The sequence below is a fragment of the Garra rufa genome, chromosome 21 (genome assembly GCF_049309525.1).
Source record: "Garra rufa chromosome 21, GarRuf1.0, whole genome shotgun sequence".
In the NCBI taxonomy this organism is placed as follows: domain Eukaryota; kingdom Metazoa; phylum Chordata; class Actinopteri; order Cypriniformes; family Cyprinidae; genus Garra; species Garra rufa.
Genome location: NC_133381.1, coordinates 2,580,271 through 2,601,032, shown reverse-complemented (window position 1 = coordinate 2,601,032; position 20,762 = coordinate 2,580,271). Strand labels below are relative to the sequence as shown.

The following is a 20,762-nucleotide window of genomic DNA, read 5'->3' as shown; positions in this document are numbered from 1 at the left end:
TAATTTAGTCCATAAAAAGGCTGAAATAAAAGCAGATAAACACTATGTATATTCTGAAACAGTTATTATTCACAAATAATTCAGTAAATTATTTCATATAATTAATTTAAACATTATGTATGTGTATATAAACCAAATAAAATTAGTAAATATAAAACTAAAGCACTTGTGAACTTGTGTTCCACACGAGTAGTTAAACATTGAAAAAGCAGGATTTGTATGTCCCCATTCAAGAATAAAACAATCGTAATGTCAAATATAAATAGTCGGTGATAAGACCCTCTTATACCTAATAAACTTTCTCAGATTTCTCTCTCAGAAGAACAGACGACAGTGAAGAGCAGCAGCGCCTCTCAGCGGCGTCATGACGCAGTGCGCGCCGCTATGTACACGTCATCAGAGCGACGCGGGAGCGCGAGTGACGCTGCCACGCGACAGCTGTTATGATTACATGCCTCCACATGACAAGTTTGATTTCAGTGTTTTACGTCCTCGCAGCGCGTGTTTGTGAACGCATTCGATCGGCGATGGTGTCTGTGAGCGTCTGTGAGTGCTGAGCTCGAGTTTGGTGCGCAGGAGCTCATGATGCAGGATGAATGATTACTCTCTTCAGCAGGAGAACGAGCTCGAGGCGCTGGCATCAATATACGGCGATGATTTCAGAGACGTCCGAGCAGAACATCCCTGGAAGGTATTCATGCCATTATCTGCATTAGAAGCGTTTATTTGTCTCAGGAAAATCAGATCTAATTTAATGAGGAGTATTCTGTCGTAAAGAGCTCGTTTTGAGTTATAAGTTCACTTCCAGTGTGCTTCCTATAGCACAAACAAGCTGAATTTAGTTATTTACTTCACTTTCTTCAACCCTACCTCTTTAAGTACGGTAAGTGGGCGTGTCAAATGTTAATTAGCTCTACGTATGTATGTATAGGATACACACACACACACACACACACACACACATACTTGCCTTTCATCTTACGCTTTTTTCTTAACCGAAGTTTCTTTTTATATAATCAAATTACTGATTTCTCATAACACAAACAGTCAAATAATTTAGTTGTCCACTTTACTTTCTGCTCCCCAGGCTACTAATATTTACGAGTGGGCGTGTCTTATGTTAATCAGTACACGTGGGCGTGTCATATGTTAATGAGCATCATGTTTGGAAAAGTTAGTTTTAAAAGCAATGCATTATAATATTGTGTTACTCCCTTTAAAAAATAGTAACTGATTAGTTAATTAGTTACTTTTTACAGAAAGCAGTGTTGGGGGTAACGCATTACAAGTAACACAGTTTTTATTCATTTTGATACTGAATCTGTTTTTGTGCAAGTGAGATGAATTAACACATTTAGTCTAGAACTACAGTAACATCATGTTTACACACCTCTTAAACACCTCTTCGCTCACTCCTGATTTCTTTCAACATGGGGACAGGAGAGCTTTGGGAATGGAAATGGAAATGGGAAAACAAAGTAACTTGCGTTACTCATTTGAAAAAGCGACTGATATTTTCTTGTAAATTTAAAAAGTAATTTTACTTTACTAGTTACTTAAAAAAAGTCTGATTATCTGATTATGTAACTCCCATTACTTGTGATGCAACACTGTGTTATACTGTATTGTGCCACTGTCCGGTTCTAGCGTGCATGTGATGTGTTTTGTAGGTCAAACGTCCTCCAGAGTTTTATTTGTACTTGCGGCCGAAGGGACTCAGTTACGGACAGACCAGTTACGTCTCAGTGGACCTGGAGGTCAAATGTCCACCTACATATCCTGATGTGTGAGTTTTTACCTTATTAAATGTTTGTGCTGTCTTTTATGTGTCAAATCCTTGTATTTATTCAATTCATCCAATCAGAGGCTGTCACCAACAAAATCTTAACATCAGTTGAAGCCAAAGGTGGCTGAGAAGCTGCATCTGACTGACATGGCATTTACATTGTTTATTGATGTTTAATTCTTGTTTAAGGGTGGATTTTTTTTTTTTTTATAAATAGACTTTATGAAGTAGAAAAATTGTACAGTTAAAAAAAAACAGGAACTAGGGATGCACCAAATGCAAAAATCATTGCAAGCAGCGACAGCGAGAGACTGTTTAGAAGTGCATCGCATGTCTTCATGAGAAGAGAAAGGTTACTGTATGATGACTGAAATCATCCATTAGTCAATCAACTGTTGTCTAATACACCAGACACCAATTGTATTTATTCTGACAGCAGCTCCTTAGCCAGGGTTCAAAGACCAAAGATGACAATCATTCACAAATCTGCTGCTGTCAGCAAAAACCAGGACTGAGCTCTTCTTGCAGGTTTACCACAAAATAAAAGTCAACATTCAGAAATGTTAGTATTTTTATTTTACTGTTGTTCTGTCAGATAAAAAATAAAAGTAAGACATAAATAATGATAACAATCATTACAAAAACATTTATTATAAAATTCTCTTAATGCTGCATTTATTTGTAGATTAAAAACACATGCCTGATTTAAGAAGGGGCTCTTAAAAATGGCCAAAGATTATATTAAATTAACTTATTAATTTGAAGTTAAATTGTGCTTTGTTGGTAGGCTATAATGTCTACTAGAATGTTACAAATGTTAAATAAATATTTTTAAATTGTTGCAATTTTTTTAAAGCAAGACATAACTGTAAAAAGCAAATATTGGCTATTTAATGTATGCAATGGTGAAAAAAATTGGCAAAATACATGGTTGAAAACACAAAAGCCATGTTTGGTAATCAGCCTTCCACCCAGTGTGTAATTTTGTTTGGCTTCGACCAAGAATTTGTCATTTTGGTGCATCCCTAGTCCAAGGTCATAGACTCCTATGGTTCAAAGATGCCTGGGGTGCAGTCCACACTAAACCATAAACCATGAATGATTTCTTAATGGTTGTGTTTTGATGGTGTGTCATCAGGCCTCCAGAGCTGGAGCTGAAGAACGCTAAAGGCCTGTCCCACGACAAACTACAGCAACTCCACACAGAGCTCAACAAGCTGGCCAAAGACAGATGCGGAGAGGTGAGACGCTCACAGACATTTAGACATTAAACGTGAGATTTTCTTCATTATGCATGCATATAAAATGCTGGTCTTCACCCTAGCAATAACTCTGGGTACCCTAACAATATAGCAACACTTTCAAAACTATTTCAAACTGAAAACTTTTAAAACCTTTTTAAAACTTTTATGACATTTTTTAAAACTTGCCTGGCTTTCTTAAGCTAACTTCAAAGTTTGTCTGTGAACTTTACTATCTTTTTATTTATAATGATTTATTCAGCTTATTAATAAATGTTTGTTTATTGAACGTATTATAATAAATGTTCATTTCCATCCTAGTTTAGGTTTATTTTAAGCAAGAAATATAATCATTTGTCACATGATCCTTCAGAAATCATTCTAATATGCTCATTTACTGCTGTATTATTGATACTCAACTATTATTAATAGTTATTATTATTATCTATGTTAAAAAAAATAGTAAAAATATGATAAAATAAGCCCATATGATTTACTTCAAAGCTGAGCAAATGAATAGTTTATATAATAAATCCTATAAATGTAATAAATTGTTTTATTGAATTTTTATTTTAAAATTATTCATTGTAATTTTATATTTTACTTTATTTTTATTAATAAAGTAAATTGTTTTTTTTCTGTTTTTTTATAATTTTAGTTTTTTATTTATTTTATTTCAAAATTATTCATTTCATTTTTACATTTTACTTAATTTTTTATTAATAGAGTAAAATGTTTTTTTTTTCTATTTTTTAATAATGTTAGCGTTTTAATTTAATTATTTATTTAATTTAATTATTTATTTAATTTTACATTTTTTATTTTAAGGTAATTTATTCATTCAAATTTTTCCTTTTTATTATTTTATTCATTTTTACAAATGTTTTTTTTTTATAATTTTAGTTTTATGTTTCATTATTTTATATTTTTTAGATTATTTAATTAACATTGCATTTTTATATATTTATATTTGTATGTTAATATTTACAAAAATATTCAAAAATAAATTCATTGTAATTTTATTTTTTACAAATCCCTCTGTAAAAACTTCAGAATATAGACCGGAATAAAAATGCTCAGTGTGGTGTGTGTAAGTGCTGCTGAAGTGGAGATTTATGGCTCAGTGTCGGAGAAAAAACTCCTGGCCTTTATAAATATGCATTGTAATTGAAATCTGTTGACACAAATATAAAGTGCTATAAAACAAAGACTTAACAGTGTCTTTTGAATGTTTTCTGTCCACTAGTCTGAAAAAACACTTTATAAAAAAACAAAAAGCCCAAAATCTCAAACTTGACAGGTGCATGAAAAAACAGCGTTTTTGCCTGCAGTGTCTCTCCTTAAATATAAATATTATAAATATGGATGGATAGCATGGTATTTCTTTGTGATGTGTGTTGTAATATCTCCATCTTGCTCTTCTTGTTTCAGGTGATGATCTATGAGTTGGCGGATTTCGTTCAGGGTTTTCTGATGGAGCACAACGTTCCTCCTTCGAGCTCCTTCCACGAGGAGATGCTGAAGAACCAGCGGCGTCAACAGGAGCGTTTGGCTCTGGAGGAGCAGCAGAAGATTGACCAGCTCCGCAAACAGGAAGAGCAGATGGTTCGTGTCACTTCCTCTTGCGCAGTTATAAACCGTCCTGTTGAATTATTAAAAAATTAAAACCTTTCTTTTTATTATTCTTTTTTTTAGTCATGTTTTATTTTGATATTTTTTTTATTATTTAATTAAAATTGCATTTTTATATTTTTGTAGTTTTTTGTGCCATTTTATTTCAAAATAATCATTATTTTCAAAAAATAAATTAATTGTAATTTTAGTTTGTAGTTTTTTTTTTATTATTTAACAAACATTTACATTCTCATATTTTTAATAATTTTAGTGTTGTATTTAATTATTATTGTTATTATTATTATTTCATTGTTTCTCATTTTCAATAATATTAGCATTTTCATTATTTTATTTTCAAATTATTCGTTTTTATTTTTATTTTTAAAAATGTTTTTTATTTCATTATTTTATTTTGAAATTATTCATTGTAATTTTACATTTTACTTTATTTTTATTAATAAAGTAATGTTTTATTTTTATTCGATAATTTTAGCGTTTTATTGAATTTTTATTTTACATTTACTTTATATTTGTTTATAAAGTAAATTGGTTTTTTAATATTTTATAATTTTAGTTTTTTATTTATTTTATTTCAAAATTATTCATTTCATTTTTACATTTTACTTCATTTTTTATTAATAGAGTAAAATGCTTTGGTTAAAAGAAAGAAAAACAACAATGTTGCTCTTTATTGTTGTTTGATAAATAAATGCATGTTTTTCTAAGTGCTTGTTATTGATATCGGTTGTTCTTTTGCGTTATTGCACACTAGTTTTCCTGTTTAATACTGTAAATACAATCTGTATTGTTAACAGCTCTATATAAATAAAGCTGACTTGAAGTGTTTTAGTGCTGTGCTCATGTTCAGTGTTTCTCTCCCACAGCAAAATGAGATTCTCGCAGAAATCCAGAGGAGAGAAGAGGAGAAACGAGAAGAAAAGAGAAGGAAAGAGATGGCTAAACAGGTGAGATCTTTGTTTTGTTTTTGTTTTTTCTTTTTTTCAAAGGAATAAATTCAGTGACTGCAACAGTATTAGCTGTTGAATCTCATCATTATTATCAGTGTATAACAGCTAGACCTGTCACGATTATTGATTAATCATAGGATCATGTTATTTGAGATAACCATGATAATTGTCCAGTTTAAATTAGTCACATTTTGCAATCCAAAAAAGGAAATGTAAGTGTTTAAAGAAATACCATCACATGTCTTCCTTCATACAAAATATAATATTATATTATGTTGTGTTATGTTTTGTTCAATTATATTATATATTATAATATGTTGTGTTATGTTGTATTATATTATGATATATTATCTTGTTATATTATTAAGATGTTTACATAATTATATAAACATTAATTTTCACAGTAATTAAATCATATGAGCCTATTTAATTATAGTTTTTATTATCATATTATAGTAACATTTAAATGAATTATACAATATTATATTATATTATATATTATTTTATTTACGAGATATTTAAATAAATAATTATATTAACATTAATTTTCAGTCAGTAAACCATATGAGCCTATTTAATTATAGTTTTTACCATATTATAGTATTTAAATAATTATATAATATATGATGTTTTGTTTTATTATTAATAAGGTAATAATTATATAAACATTAATTTTCACAGTAATTTAATCATATGAGCCTATTTAATTATAGTTTTTATTATCATATTATAGTTACATTTAAATGAATTATATAATATTATATTATATTATAACATGTTATGTTGTATTATATGATGATATATTTATCTTGTTATATTATTAAGATGTTTACATAATTATATAAACATTAATTTTCACAGTAATTAAATCATATGAGCCTATTTAATTATACTTTTTATTATATTATAGTTAAATTTAAATAATTATATAATATATGATGTTTTGTTTTATTATTAAGGTAATAATTTTACAAACATTAATTTCCACAGTCAGTAAACCATATGAGCCTATTTAATTATAGTTTTTACCATATTATAGTTCAATTTAAATAATTATATTATGTTTTATTTTATTATTAATAAGATATTTAAATAATTATATAAACATTAATTTTCACAGTAATTTAATCATATGAGCCTATTTAATTATAGTTTTTATCATATTATAGTTAAATTTGAATAATTATATAATATATGATGTTTTGTTTTATTATTAATAAGGTAATTAAATAATTTTACAAACATTAATTTTCACAGTCAGGAAATCATATGAGCCTATTTAATTATCGTTTTTACCATTTTATAGTTCAATTTAAATAATTATATCATGTTTTATTTTATTATTAATAAGATTATATTAATAACAAGCTATTTAAGTAAATAATTTTACAAACATTAATTTTCACAGTCAGGAAATAATATGAGCCTATTTAATTATAGTTTTTATTATCATATTATAGTTACATTTAAATGAATTATACAATATTATATTATGTTATATAATATTATATATTATATTATTTACGAGATATTTAAATAAATAATTATATTAACATTAATTTTCACAGTCAGTAAACCATATGAGCCTATTTAATTATAGTTTTTACCATATTATAGTTCAATTTAAATAATTATATTATGTTTTATTTTATTATTAAAAAGATATTTAAATCAATAATTATATAAACATTTAATCATATGAGCCTATTTAATTATAGTTTTTATTATCATATTATAGTTACATTTAAATGAATTATGTAATATTATATTATATTATATTATAACATGTTATGTTATGTTGTATTATATGATGATATATTTATCTTGTTATATTATTAAGATGTTTACATAATTATATAAACATTAATTTTCACAGTCAGTAAACCATATGAGCCTATTTAATTATAGTTTTTATCATATTATAGTTCAATTGAAATAATTATATAATATATGATGTTTTGTTTTATTATTAATAAGGTAATTAAATTATTTTACAAACATTAATTTTCACAGTCTGGAAATCATATGAGCCTATTTAATTATAGTTTTTATTATCATATAGTTCAATTTAAATAATTAATTTTATAATATAATTATATTATATTAATAACAAGCTATTTAAGTAAATAATTTTACAAACATTAATTTTCACAGTCAGTAAGTAATATGAGCCTATTTAATTATAGTTTTTATTATCATATTATAGCAAAAAATATAAGTTTTCAGTTTTTGTTTTTCCGAGCAAAAAATCATTTGAAGTAAATCATATGGACCTGGTTTATTTTTATTTTTTTAATGTATTGTATGCGATTATAAGTACAAAAAAAAAGTGTTAGGCTTGCACTCTGTAATGAACAAATCCAAATGAAATAGTTTATTGCAATTATTTGCATGACAATTAGTGGTTGTCACAGAATTGCTGATGTGATGTCCACATGTGAGACATTTATTGTGATGACTGTGATTCAGGAGCGTCTGGAGAGCGCCGCCGTCACTGTCCCGCCTGCTTTAGAGAGACAAGCTTCAGCCTCTTCAGGGTCATCACCGGTGGATCCGTCTGACGGAAAGAAAGCGCTGGTGAACAGACGCCGAACCACATCCAGCAGCAGACACAGGTCTGGATGCACAAACATCATCATTTACATCTGATATCACAGTCTGACACACGTGTGCTGTTCTTCTCTCTTCCCAGAAGAGACACGTATAATGAAGATAATGCACGGCAGCAGGAAGTCCTTCACTTCAGCAACAGCCTTCTCGGAGAGGTCGTTGTTCACAGAGGGAAGTGCATCGGTGAGATCAGTGAAAGAGGCTTTCTGTGATATTTGTTAATGGTTGCATGACAAGAAAATAAATAGACAATAAGACAATAAAAATAGTATATGTTTTGTATGCTGTTTTATTTTGAAAACATATTTAAAAAAATTAAAGCCTTTCTTTTTATTATTCTTTTTAGTCATGTTTGATTTAGATAATTTTTTAGATTATTTAATTAACATTGCATTCTTCTGTTTTATTTTTGTAGTTCATTTTTTATTTATTTTTTTTAAAAAAATATTCACAAATAATTCATTGTAATTTTATTTCGTAATTTGATCGTTTTTTAATTATTTAACGAAAAGACATTACATTCTCATATTTAAATAATGTTCGTGTTTTATTTTAGTGTTTTAAAATTATTCATTGTAATTTTACATTTTACTTTCTTTTTTTATAATAATAATAATTATTATTGTTATTATTTAATAATTTTAGGGTTTCATTTCATTATTTTATTTTACATTCTATTTATTTTATTTTTAAGTTTTCTTTTTATTATTTTATTCATTTTTAGAAATGTTTTTTATCATGTTAGTTTTATGTTTCATTATTTTATTTATAATTTTTAATTTTATAATAATTTTACATTTTATTTTATTTCAGAAAATATTTATTTTTGATTTATTTAATTTTGTAAAAAAATTGTTTAATGCTTATGTTTTTGTGTTAAGTAAGTGTTTTGATTTGTTTTTATTTTTAAAATGATTTATTTACATTTTTTTATTTTATATCTTTGTCTGTCTCAGATGAGAGCGAGCGTCTGGGCCGCAGTGTGTATTACGCTTTCAATTCCACCTCTGGAGATTTCGCCGTCGTCTACGAGTGGATCCTTCGCTGGAAGTCAATCGGAAAGTTCTTCACCAGCCAGGAGAAAGAGAAAATAGAGAAATGCAAAAAACAGGTAGAGAACATTTTATTTTTATAGATAGGAATTTAAACCGGCACCATTTGAATTTATACAATTTTCAAAGATTTTTTTTTAATGTTACGTTTTTATCAAATGTAAACAATATGATTATGATCATTGTAGAGAATGTATTGTTTATATTGCGAAAAAGAATTAAATAGTATTGTGTTTTAATTTTAATTTTTATTTATTTTTATTAATTACTTATTTTTATAAGTAATAAATAAAAAAATAAAAATTAAACAAAATAAAATAAATAATGAAATAAAACACTACAATTATACAATAATAATAGTTATTATTAATAAACAATAAAGTAAAATGTAAAGTTACAATAAAAAAGAAAACATCTTACTTTATTAATAAAAATAAAGTAAAAAGAAAATTTCCGGTACAATGAATACATTTAAAATAAAATAATGAAATAAAACGTAATATTATTAAAAAATAAATAAAAAACTATAAAAAAAATTATAGGAAATTATAATAAATAATAATGAAATACAACACTAGAATTATTAAAAATATGAGAATTTAATGTATTTTTTGTTAAATAATTAAAAAACGTTTAAATTACAAAATAAAATTACAATTAATTTATTTTTGAATATTTTTGTAAAAATTAACATACAAATATAAATATATAAAAATGCAATGTTAATTAAATAGTCTATATATATATATATATATATATATATATATATATATATATATATATATATTTGCATTTATTGTGGATTTAAATTGCTATATTTTTTTTATAATGTCAGGGGAATTATTGCTTATTTTTTGCTTAAATATTGTTTATTTATTTAATATTTATGATTATTTTAATTTCTACTATTAGTTTGCTACTAATATAGCAATAAATAAATAATAAATGTGACCCTGGACCATTTTTGTAATATACCAAAAATACATTGTATGAGTCAGAATTATCGATTTTTATTTTATGCCAAAAAATCATTAGGATATTAAGATCATGTTCCATAAAGATATTTAGTAAATTTTTCTACCGTAAATATATCAAAACTTAATTTTTGATTAGTAATATGCATTGCTAAGAACTTCATTTAGACAACTTTAAAGGTGGTTTTCACAAAGTTGTATCTCGGACAAATATTGTCCTATCCTAACAAACCATACGTCAATGAAAAGCTTATTTATTCAGCTTTGACCCTTGTCAAATTGACCCTTATGACAGGTTTTGTGGTCTAGGGTCACATATATGTATTTTTAATATATATAATATATTAAATAAATAATATTATTATTTATATTGTTATTTTTTCTAATTTGCTTTCAGATCCAAGGTGCGGAGAGTGAGCTGAACTCTCTGCTGAAGCTCAGTCATCCTCATCTGGTCCACTATCAGGCGCTGAGCTGCGTGGAGCGGGACGACTGTCTGGTGGTGGATCTTCTGGCCGAACACGTTCCCGGCTCCAGTCTGGCTCAGGTCCTGTCCGCCGGCGCTCCGGTGCCCATCGATCAGCTGCGGCGGCACGCGGTCCAGCTAGTGAGCGCCCTGGACTATCTGCACGCTAACTCTGTGGTGCACAAGCAGCTGAACCCGTCCTGCGTGCTGCTGGACTCTCAGGGCGACGTGAGGCTCGCAGACTACAGTCTGGCCAAGCGTCTGGCGGACGTCTGTAAGGAGGACATCTTCCAGCAGGGTCACGTGCGTTTCAGCGAGGACGCTCTGCCCACGCGCTCCGGGAAGAAGGGAGACGTCTGGAGTCTGGGGCTGCTGCTGCTGGCGCTCGCTGAGGGGCGGGAGGTCAAGGAGTATCCCGTAACGCTGCCGTCGAACCTGCCCACGGACCTGCACGACTTCCTCCACAAGTGAGTGGGACTGTAATGATCGCCAACATCAAGACTGACTAGTGTACCTCAGTGAATATAGATATTTACATCAATTTAGTTTTATTTTTTTATAAAGTTTTCATAATAAAATAATTTATTGTAAGTTTCATATACAAAAAAGTATATCAAAATAAAACGCATCAAAAATAAAAACTAATAAAAAAAAAAAAAATATATATATATATATATATATATATATATATATATATATATATATATACTTTTTTTATTGTGTTTTATTTTGATTAGTTTTTATTTTAAAATAATTTTATGTAAGTTTCATATACAAAAAAATATATCAAAATAAAAAGCATCAAAAATAAAAACTAACAAAAAAAAAATATATATATATATATATATATATATACACTTTTTTATTGTGTTTTATTTTGATTAGTTTTTATTTTAAAATAATTTTATGTAAGTTTTCAATTGTAGTAATTAATTTTTAAAAATGCTATTTTTTTATTTTTTTGTCATTCAATTAATATTACATTCTTATTAATTAGAAGACGTTTAGTGTAGTGTTCAGTTTTGATTTTACAATTATATTCATTGGAATTTTACATTTAGTAGTTGAAAGCTTCTTTTAAATTATTATTTAATTACAATTATTTTAAATGAATTAAGTTTTTATTTTATTCATTTTTAGAAATTGTTTATTTTTATAGACTTTATGTATTAAATTTTTATATTTTTAATAATTTTAGTAAGTGTTGTATTAATTTATTTAATTTAAAATGGCAATTTTACATTTATTTCATACATTTTTACATTTACATTTTTTTACATTTAATATTACAATCTTGTTTTTAATCAATTTAGTAAGTGTTTTATTTAGATTATTATTAGTTTAATTAGTTGATTCATAATACATTCTTATGTTAAACTTAATTTTAGTTTTATTTTAAATCCTTTATTTTAAAATGATTTATTGATTGTAGTTTTACATTTTTATTTGTTTATTTTAGAAATTATGTTCATTTTAATATTACATTCTTATGTTTTAAATCATTTAAATGTTTTTTATTTTATTTTAATATTTTTTTACTCATTTTTAGAGTTTTTTTATTTATTTGATTGTTATATTTTCATTATTTATTATTGCATGGTTATTTCTAATAATTTTAGTGTTTTATTTTTATTCAAAATTTAAAAGACTAATTTATTCATTCTAATTTGGTGTTATTATTTAATTATTTTATTTATTTGTAGAAATTATTTGTATTTTAATTATTTAATTAATATTACATTGTTTTATTTGATTTTGTTTTATTTTGATATATTGTTTTATTTTTATTTATTTTTTATTTTAAAATTTAATATTTACATTTTTATGATTTAATCAATTAAAAGCATTTATAAAAACTGTCACATGTTTTCTTTTGATTTGTTTTTAATAAATTTATTTTAATGTAACTTTTTATGATTAAAGTAATTATTAGCTCATCAATTTAACAAATACTAACAAATACTATCAGGTAAACCCTGAACTAGTTTATCTTGAGTAGACTTTTTTAGTTTTTTTGATACACTTGACCTGCAGTGAGTGAATGATCCATCTGTGTTTTCTGTAATGCGATAGTTTTGTGCAGTAATATTAGGTTGTAGCTATATTTATTGTGTGTGTTTGTGCAGGTGTGTGTGTCTGAATGACTCCGATCGCTGGCATGCTCACCAGCTCCTGGATCATCCGTTCCTGCGTCCTCCGTCGCCCAAGAGCGTGGTTCCGAGTCGAGAGTCCAGTCCAGAGGGTGAAAGACGCACACAAACACATGATGGTTTTACATTATAGCTCATGGTACACATGACACGTCTCTGTAACAATCATGTGTTGATCCTCAGACACGGGCCTTGATTTCGCCTCCACGGTCGTCCCGCGCAGTCACCTCCTCAGCGCCCCCTTCAGTACGGAGGTGCAAAAGCAGTTCTCGCGATACTACAACGAGTTCTCAGAGCTGCAGCTGCTGGGCAAAGGAGCGTTCGGGGCTGTTATAAAGGTCAGGAAAAATTTTGTAATGCATATGCATAGAAAATAATTATTTTTAACTGTGATATTGTACATCTTTAACATAAAATGCTCATTTGTATTATTAGGAGAACTATTATATTGCATTACACATTATATTGGTTAAAATGAATAATACCCTATAATACAATTTAGTTATGCATCTGCATAAAGAACAAAAATATTTTATATTATTATTATAACTATTTAATATACAAAGCTTATTATTATTATTAATATTATTATTATTATTATGAGTAACCCTGGACCACAAAACCAGTCTTAAGTCGCTGGGGTATATTTGTAGCAATAGCCAAAAATACATTGTATGGATCAAAATTATAGATTTTTCTTTTATGCCAAAAATCATTAGGAAATTAAGTAAAGATCATGTTCCATGAAGATGTTTTGTAAATTTCCTACTGTAAACCTATCAAAATGTAATTTTTGATTAGTAATATGCATTGTTAAGAACTTAATTTGGACAACTTTAAAGGTGATTTTCTCATTATTTCGATTTTTTTGCCCCCTCAGATTCCAGATTTTCAAATAGATGTATCTCGGCCAAATATTGTCCTGTCTTAAACCATATATCAATGGAAAGCTTATATATTGAGCTTTTATATGATGTATACATCTCAGTTTTGTCAAATTTAACCTTATGACTGGTTTTGTGGTCCAGGGTCACATATAAGTATATTAGATAAAGTAAAAATTAATTTAGTTATGCATCTGCATAGAAAATGTAAATTATTTTGAACTGCGATATTATAAATTAACATGTAATGCTAATTATTTTATGAGAATTATATATTTATTTATAGAAAATTAAAATTTGACATTTGTTTTTACTTATGTAAGTATTTTACTTTTTTATTCTATTGTTAAGTAAAAAAATTAAGTTGAATAATATAATTTATAATTTAGCTACGCTTTTATTGTAAAATTTGATATAGTAAATTTGACAAGTATTATTATATTAAGTATAAAATAATATTTTATAATAATTTATAATAAAATGTATGATTTAGTTATGCATCTGCATAGAGAATAAAAAAAAAAGTTTTTATTATAACATTGTTAATTTTTAGACGTTTATTTTATTTTGAATAATTTATTTTAAAATTATTTATTTATTGTAATTTGTATTTTTTTAAAAATTGTATTCATTTGTCAGTAAGAATTTTGTACTCATTTTTTTTTTAATATGCTCCCTTATTCTTTTATATATTTTAATATGTACAAATCAGAATAAGCATGTTGTTTGAATTTTGACATAAATATTGTGTTACACTGAATGACAATGTTACATTATTTCAACCAAATTGTGACATTTTATTCTCTAAAAACTTGAAAAGTAGACGCTTACATTTAATGTGCTTTCTATGGACATAAAATCACTTTCGAAAATGTATTTTGACGTGGACATTTTAACGTCTTTAACCCTCATATTTCTCTTTCTTCCCCCTGGTTTTGTGCTCTGTGTCTGTGTTGGTCCCGTTCAGGTCCAGAATAAGTTAGACGGTTGTTATTATGCAGTGAAGCGGATTCAGGTGAACCCAGCCAGCAGACAGTTCCGGCGGATCAAAGGTGAGGTGACGCTGCTGTCGCGACTCAATCACGAGAACATCGTGCGTTATTACAACGCCTGGATCGAGCGGCACGAGACGCCGGCGACCGGAGCCTTAACCAGCGACAGCTCAGAGTCGGTCAGCACCCCAGAGCGACCCCAGAGACCCGCGGCTCCATCGCGCCGTAACGAACTGAGTCTGATGGACAACATCGAGGACGACGCGCCGCCGCCAGCCCTCGCCAGCTCTGTGGAGTGGAGCACCTCACTGGAGAGATCATCCAGCGCCAAATGCAGCGCTACCGACTCCACCGATGATGATGAGGAGGATGATGAAGAGGCGGATGTGTTCTGTCCTTCTTTCCTGTGAGATTCTGCTGTTGAGACGCTGTATATACAGTAATGTTTGAGTATCTGACCTGCTTCTGTGTTTCCAAACAGACCTCCTGACAGCGACTCCGAGAGCGACATCATCTTTGACAACGGCGACGCCAGCAGAGACAGTTTGCTGCAGGTATATCAAATCATACATTATTAAATAAACAAGTATGTCGTTTATATTTTAATTATGCATCTGAATAGTAAATTAAAATCATTTTGAACTGGGATATATTATACATTTTAACATTTAAACCTAAATAATATTATTATTATGAACAAATGCCTGTTGTTTTTAATATGTACAATTATATATAATATCTAGTTATTATATACAGTTGCGAAATTGTTCATACCCCTTCATTTTTTTTACATTTTGTTATGTTGCTGCCTTATGTTATACTACTTTAACTACACTCCCTACTCCATAATGGCAAAGCAAAAAATTGGTTTGTAACATTTGTGCAAATTTATTAAAAATACAAAACTGAAAAGATCCCGTTGCATAAGTATTCATACCCATATTTCTGGGACACTCGAAATTTATCTCAGGAGCGTTCATATTGCTTCTAGATGTTCCTAATAATGACAAAGCAAAAACCAGATTTGCAAATTTTACAAATTTATTAATTTATTAACCTAGATCATCGCCTTTAGGGGCAGCCGTGGCCTAATGGTTAGTGATTCGGACTTGTAACCCAAAGGTTGCAGGTTCGAGTCTCAGGTCCGGCAGGGATTGTAGGTGGGGGGATTGAATGTACAGCACTCTCTCCACCCTCAATACCACGACTGAGGTGAGTCCCTTGAGCAAGGCACCGATCCCCCAACTGCTCCCCGGGCGCCGCAGCAATGGCTGCCCACTGCTCCGGGTGTGTGTTCACGGTGTGTGTGTGTTCACTACTGTGTGTGTGCACTTGGATGGGTTAAAAATTCCTTGTATGGGTCACCATACTTGGCCTCACTCACCCCCTTCCCCCCCCCTTAACGCAAGTCTGTCTCTGAGCTCTACAGGCAGTTATCTTGGTTTTTGCTCTGATCTGCATTTTCAGCTGTTAGACCTTTTCTGAGAGGTGTGTGTCTTTCTAAATCAGACTCACTCAAATGAATTTGCCACAGTTTAACTCCACTCCAAGTGTAGGAGCATCTAGAAGCAATATGAATGCTCCTGAGATAAATTTGTGTGTCCCAGAAAAGGGTATGAATACTTATGCAACGGGATCTTTTCAGTTTTTTATTTTTAATAAATTTGCACAAATGGTAAAATGTTTGCTTTGCCATTATGGAGTAGGGAGTGTAGATTGATGTGGGGAAAAAAAGTAATTTAAAGTAGTTTAACATAAGGCAGCAACATAACAAAATGTGAAAAAAATGAAGGGGTATGAATAATTTCACAAGGTACTGTAGTTGATATGATATAATATATAATAAAAGATCCTAATGATCAGATTTGAGACACTGATTTAAAAAAACGATTCATGAAGAATCAAGTAAAGCCCAGCTGCTCCAGTCCAGTAAGTGTTCATCTGGATTCTGGAAGTATGACTAATATAACAGTTATTATTAAATTTAGTTTGTGAATCACATCAGTATGGTATTATATTGCCTTGTAAACCTTGTCTTGATGTGTTTCTCCACAGGAAGAGCCCAGCAGCAGGAAAGCAGCAGATACGCTGGACAGCTCAGACTCGGAGAAGCCGCTCCTGATCGCTCATTACCTGTACATTCAGGTGCGTCAGGAACACTGATGGTCAGAATGAGGCTGTGCAGCAGCTGAATCGTGTTTAATTGTCCTCTCTGTTTGTTCAGATGGAATACTGTGAAAAAAGCACTTTAAGAGACACGATCGATCAGGGCTTGTATCAGGACGTCAGTCGCCTCTGGAGGCTCTTCAGGGAAATCCTGGACGGTCTGTCATACATCCACGAACAGGTGAACGGGTGAATCTGCCTCACCTTTTTTATTTTTACATTTTTATTTTTTTTTTTATTTGTAGTTTGTCTTTATTTACTTTTCATTTTTAATATCATTTATTCCCAACAAATCTGATACCCACCTGAATATTTTTTGGTTGTACTTTTTTTTTTTTTTTTGGTAAATGTTTGATTGTTGATTCAGTTCAAACCTCAGTGCGGGTTTGTGAATCATTTGATTCAGTTCGGGACTTCGGTGGGGGTTCACGAATCATCTGATTCAGTTTAGGACTTCAGTGCGGCTTCGCGAATCATTTGATTCAGTTCAAGACTTCAATGGGGGTTCACGAATAGCTTGATTCATTTCGGGACTTTGGAGCGGATTCGCGTAACATTTGAATCGGTTTGGGAGTTCAAATTGCAGATCGCGAATCATTTGATTCAGTTTAGGACTTCAGTGCGGCTTCGCAAATCATTTGATTCAGTTCGGAACTTCAGTGGGGGTTCATGAATTGCTTGATTCTCTCCAGGACTTTGGAGCCCTTTTGTGAATCATTTGATTCAGTTCAGGACTTTAATGGGGGTTCACGAATAGCTTGATTCATTTTGGGACTTTGGAGCGAATTCGCGAAACATTTGAATCAGTTTTAGGAGTTTAAATCACGGATCGCGAATCATTTGATTCAGTTCGGGACTTCAGTGCGGCTTCGCAAATCATTTGATTCAGTTCGGAACTTCGGTGGGGGTTCATGAATTGTTTGATTCACTTCCGGACTTTGGAGCCCGTTCACGAATCATTTGATTCAGTTTAGGACTTCAGTGCGGCTTCACGAATCATTTAATTCAGTTCGGGACTTCGGTGGGGGTTCATGAATCACTTGATTCTCTCAAAGCTTTTTGGAGCCCATTTGCAAATCATTTGATTCAGTTCAGGACTTCAATGGGGGTTCACGAATAGCTTGATTCATTTCAGGACACTGGAGCGGATTCGCGAAACATTTGAATCAGTTTGGGAGTTCAAATTGCGGATTGCGAATCATTTGATTCAGTTCAGGACTTCAGTGTGGCTTCGCGAATCATTTAATTCAGTTCGGAACTTCGGTGGGGGTTCATGAATTGCTTGATTCTCTCCAGGACTTTGGAGCCCATTTGTGAATTATTTGATTCAGTTCAGGACTTTAATGGGGGTTCACGAATAGCTTGATTCATTTTGGGACTTTGGAGCGGATTCGCAAAACATTTGAATCAGTTTGGGAGTTCAAATCGCGGATCGCGAATCATTTGATTCAATTCGGGACTTCAGTGCGGCATCGCAATTCATTTGATTCAGTTCAGGACTTTGATGTGTTTTTTTTTATTTAAAATGTTTGATTACTTATTTAAAAAATCTGATACCTTTTTATTTTTAATCAAGTCTTTGAAATAACAATGCTATAATCAACAGGGAATGATCCACAGAGACCTGAAGCCTGTCAACATCTTTCTGGACTCTCAGGATCACATGAAGATCGGAGACTTCGGCCTGGCGACGGATCACCCCGCTAATGTGGTACTGCATGCGCTTTATGCATGTTCAGAATGTGTGCATTGTGTGCATGTGTTGATAAATAACTGAATGTGTGCCTAACAGCAAAGCAGTTCTGATCCTTTATATAAGCATTGAACAATGCATGTTCAGAAAATGCATTTTTCTAGGCAAAGCTAGCTAAAGTCTGTTTCATAATGTCATTTGTTTTAATGTGGTGTGTTTCAGGCTGCAGGTAAACTGGAGATGGAAGAAGGCAACTCAGGGTTTGCCCTAAAACAAGATCCAACAGGTAAAATACTCTGATTAATTACTTTAAGTGTTTCCTTCCATTCTGTTCATATTTGCCTCTTCCAAAAGCAAATAATGCAATAATTTGTTTGACAATTGTAGCAATTGTTTATTAAAACCATAAAACAGGGCTTAACAGTGAGAGTATTTCAGTAGCATTTGTTATTGGAAATAGATGTGAGAACTGTGAAATATATTTAGAATTGTGTGCAAAAGTCCTTAAAAAGTATTTAAAAAAAATAAATAATAATAATAATTACACAATTATTAAAGTTTTAAGTTTTAAATGCAGTTTAGAATAAATCTCTTTGCTTGTCTCCTTGATCATAAAAAAATCATAAAAAATAATTAATTTTTAAATAGTAATTTAATTAATTAATTTAATGATTAATTAACTTTGAGTAGTCATTTATAACTCATTGCTGTAAACAAATTGTTGATTTCCCAGATAACTTGACTGGTATGGTTGGTACGGCTCTTTATGTCGGTCCAGAGGTTCAAGGAAACACTAAAGCCACTTATAACCAGGTACTAAACAACTTTTATCAAGACTTAATGTCTGTATACAATGCTTTCCATTACTGATTGTCATTTTCAGTTTTCATGTAAAATTTAATTAAAATTGTATTTTTTTATTTTTTTATATTATAAAATAGTTTTTCAAATATACACACTGCTGCTCAAAAGTTTGGGATCAGTACGATTTTTTATGTGTTTTAAAGAAGCTTTTTATGCTCATCAAAGCTGTGTTTATTTTAAAAAATATTGTGAAATATTATTACGATGTAAAACAGCATTCAGTGTCACATGATCCTTCAGAAATCATTCTAATATACTGATTTATTATCAGTGTTGGAAACAGTTGTGCTGCTTAATATTTTTTGCAACCTGCAATACTTTTTTCATGATTCTTTAATGAATGAAAGGTTAAAAAGAGCAGCATTTGTTTAAAATAGAAAGGTTTTCTAACAATATACACTACTGTTCAAACATTTGGAGTCAGTAAATTGATATTCTTTCCTTTTTTTTGAAAGACATTAATATGTATATTCACCAAGGATGTGTTAAATTGATGAAAAGTGATTAGCATAGATTTACACTGTTAGAAAATATTTATATTTTGAATAAACGCTGTTCTTTTTAACTTATTCATCAAAGAATCCTGAAAAAATAAATCCCAGGTTCCTAAAAAATATTTGGCAGCACAAGTGTTTCCAACATTGAAAATTCTAATAATAAATCAGCATGTTAGAATGATTTCTGAAGGATCATGTGACACTGAAGACTGGAGTAACAGCTGATAATAAATAATATTTTAAAGTATATTAAAATAAAAAACTTTATTTTATATTGTATCAAGGTTTAACAATATTACAGTTTTTTTTTTCTGTATTTTTAATCAAATAAATACAGCCTTGATGAGCAAAAGAGACTTCTTTTAAAAACATGACAAGTTTTACTGATCCCAAACATTTGAACATATAGTTTTTAATAACAATTTTTATATGTATTAGTTTAAGTTATTTTAGTACATCAAGTCTGTATTTTTTAATGTTTTATCTAATAATAATCACCCTGGTGTTTGTGTCTCTGTAGAAAGTGGATCTGTTCAGTCTGGGCATCATCTTGTTTGAGATGTCCTACAGACCCATGAACACAGCGTCTGAACGCATATTTGTGCTCAGTCAACTCAGGAAAGTGAGTCTCATCAAACACAACAGACTTTCATCTGTTAGCGGAGAGACTGATTTATTTATTATTTATTATTATTTATTATTTATTTCACATTGTGTCTCAGAACTAATGCTTTAGATCTCCATTGTTCATTTTTTCCAGTAACTTTTTCAGTTTTACACTCTAATGACAATGCACAGATTCATT

General features: G+C 29.8%; 1 protein-coding gene across 2 annotated transcripts in view; it reads left to right on the top strand.

The window, feature by feature from the left end:
* Nucleotides 1–437: 437 nt before the first annotated feature.
* Nucleotides 438–20,762, top strand: part of eif2ak4 (eukaryotic translation initiation factor 2 alpha kinase 4) — a 52,864-nt gene continuing 32,539 nt past the window's right edge. The window contains exons 1-19 of one of the 2 annotated variants that reach the window (XM_073827202.1): nt 438–691; nt 1,671–1,786; nt 2,925–3,027; nt 4,459–4,632; nt 5,526–5,606; nt 8,079–8,224; nt 8,302–8,402; nt 9,176–9,330; nt 10,643–11,178; nt 12,838–12,953; nt 13,045–13,199; nt 14,713–15,143; nt 15,219–15,291; nt 16,793–16,882; nt 16,962–17,084; nt 18,510–18,611; nt 18,819–18,882; nt 19,330–19,409; nt 20,478–20,579. In XM_073827202.1, coding sequence (XP_073683303.1) covers nt 593–691; nt 1,671–1,786; nt 2,925–3,027; nt 4,459–4,632; nt 5,526–5,606; nt 8,079–8,224; nt 8,302–8,402; nt 9,176–9,330; nt 10,643–11,178; nt 12,838–12,953; nt 13,045–13,199; nt 14,713–15,143; nt 15,219–15,291; nt 16,793–16,882; nt 16,962–17,084; nt 18,510–18,611; nt 18,819–18,882; nt 19,330–19,409; nt 20,478–20,579 — 2,847 coding nt within the window. In that variant the 5' untranslated portion in view covers nt 438–592. Of the gene's footprint in view, nt 692–1,670; nt 1,787–2,924; nt 3,028–4,458; nt 4,633–5,525; nt 5,607–8,078; nt 8,225–8,301; nt 8,403–9,175; nt 9,331–10,642; nt 11,179–12,837; nt 12,954–13,044; nt 13,200–14,712; nt 15,144–15,218; nt 15,292–16,792; nt 16,883–16,961; nt 17,085–18,509; nt 18,615–18,818; nt 18,883–19,329; nt 19,410–20,477; nt 20,580–20,762 lie in introns of both variants that reach the window. The other variant, XM_073827201.1, reaches the window with a different exon arrangement.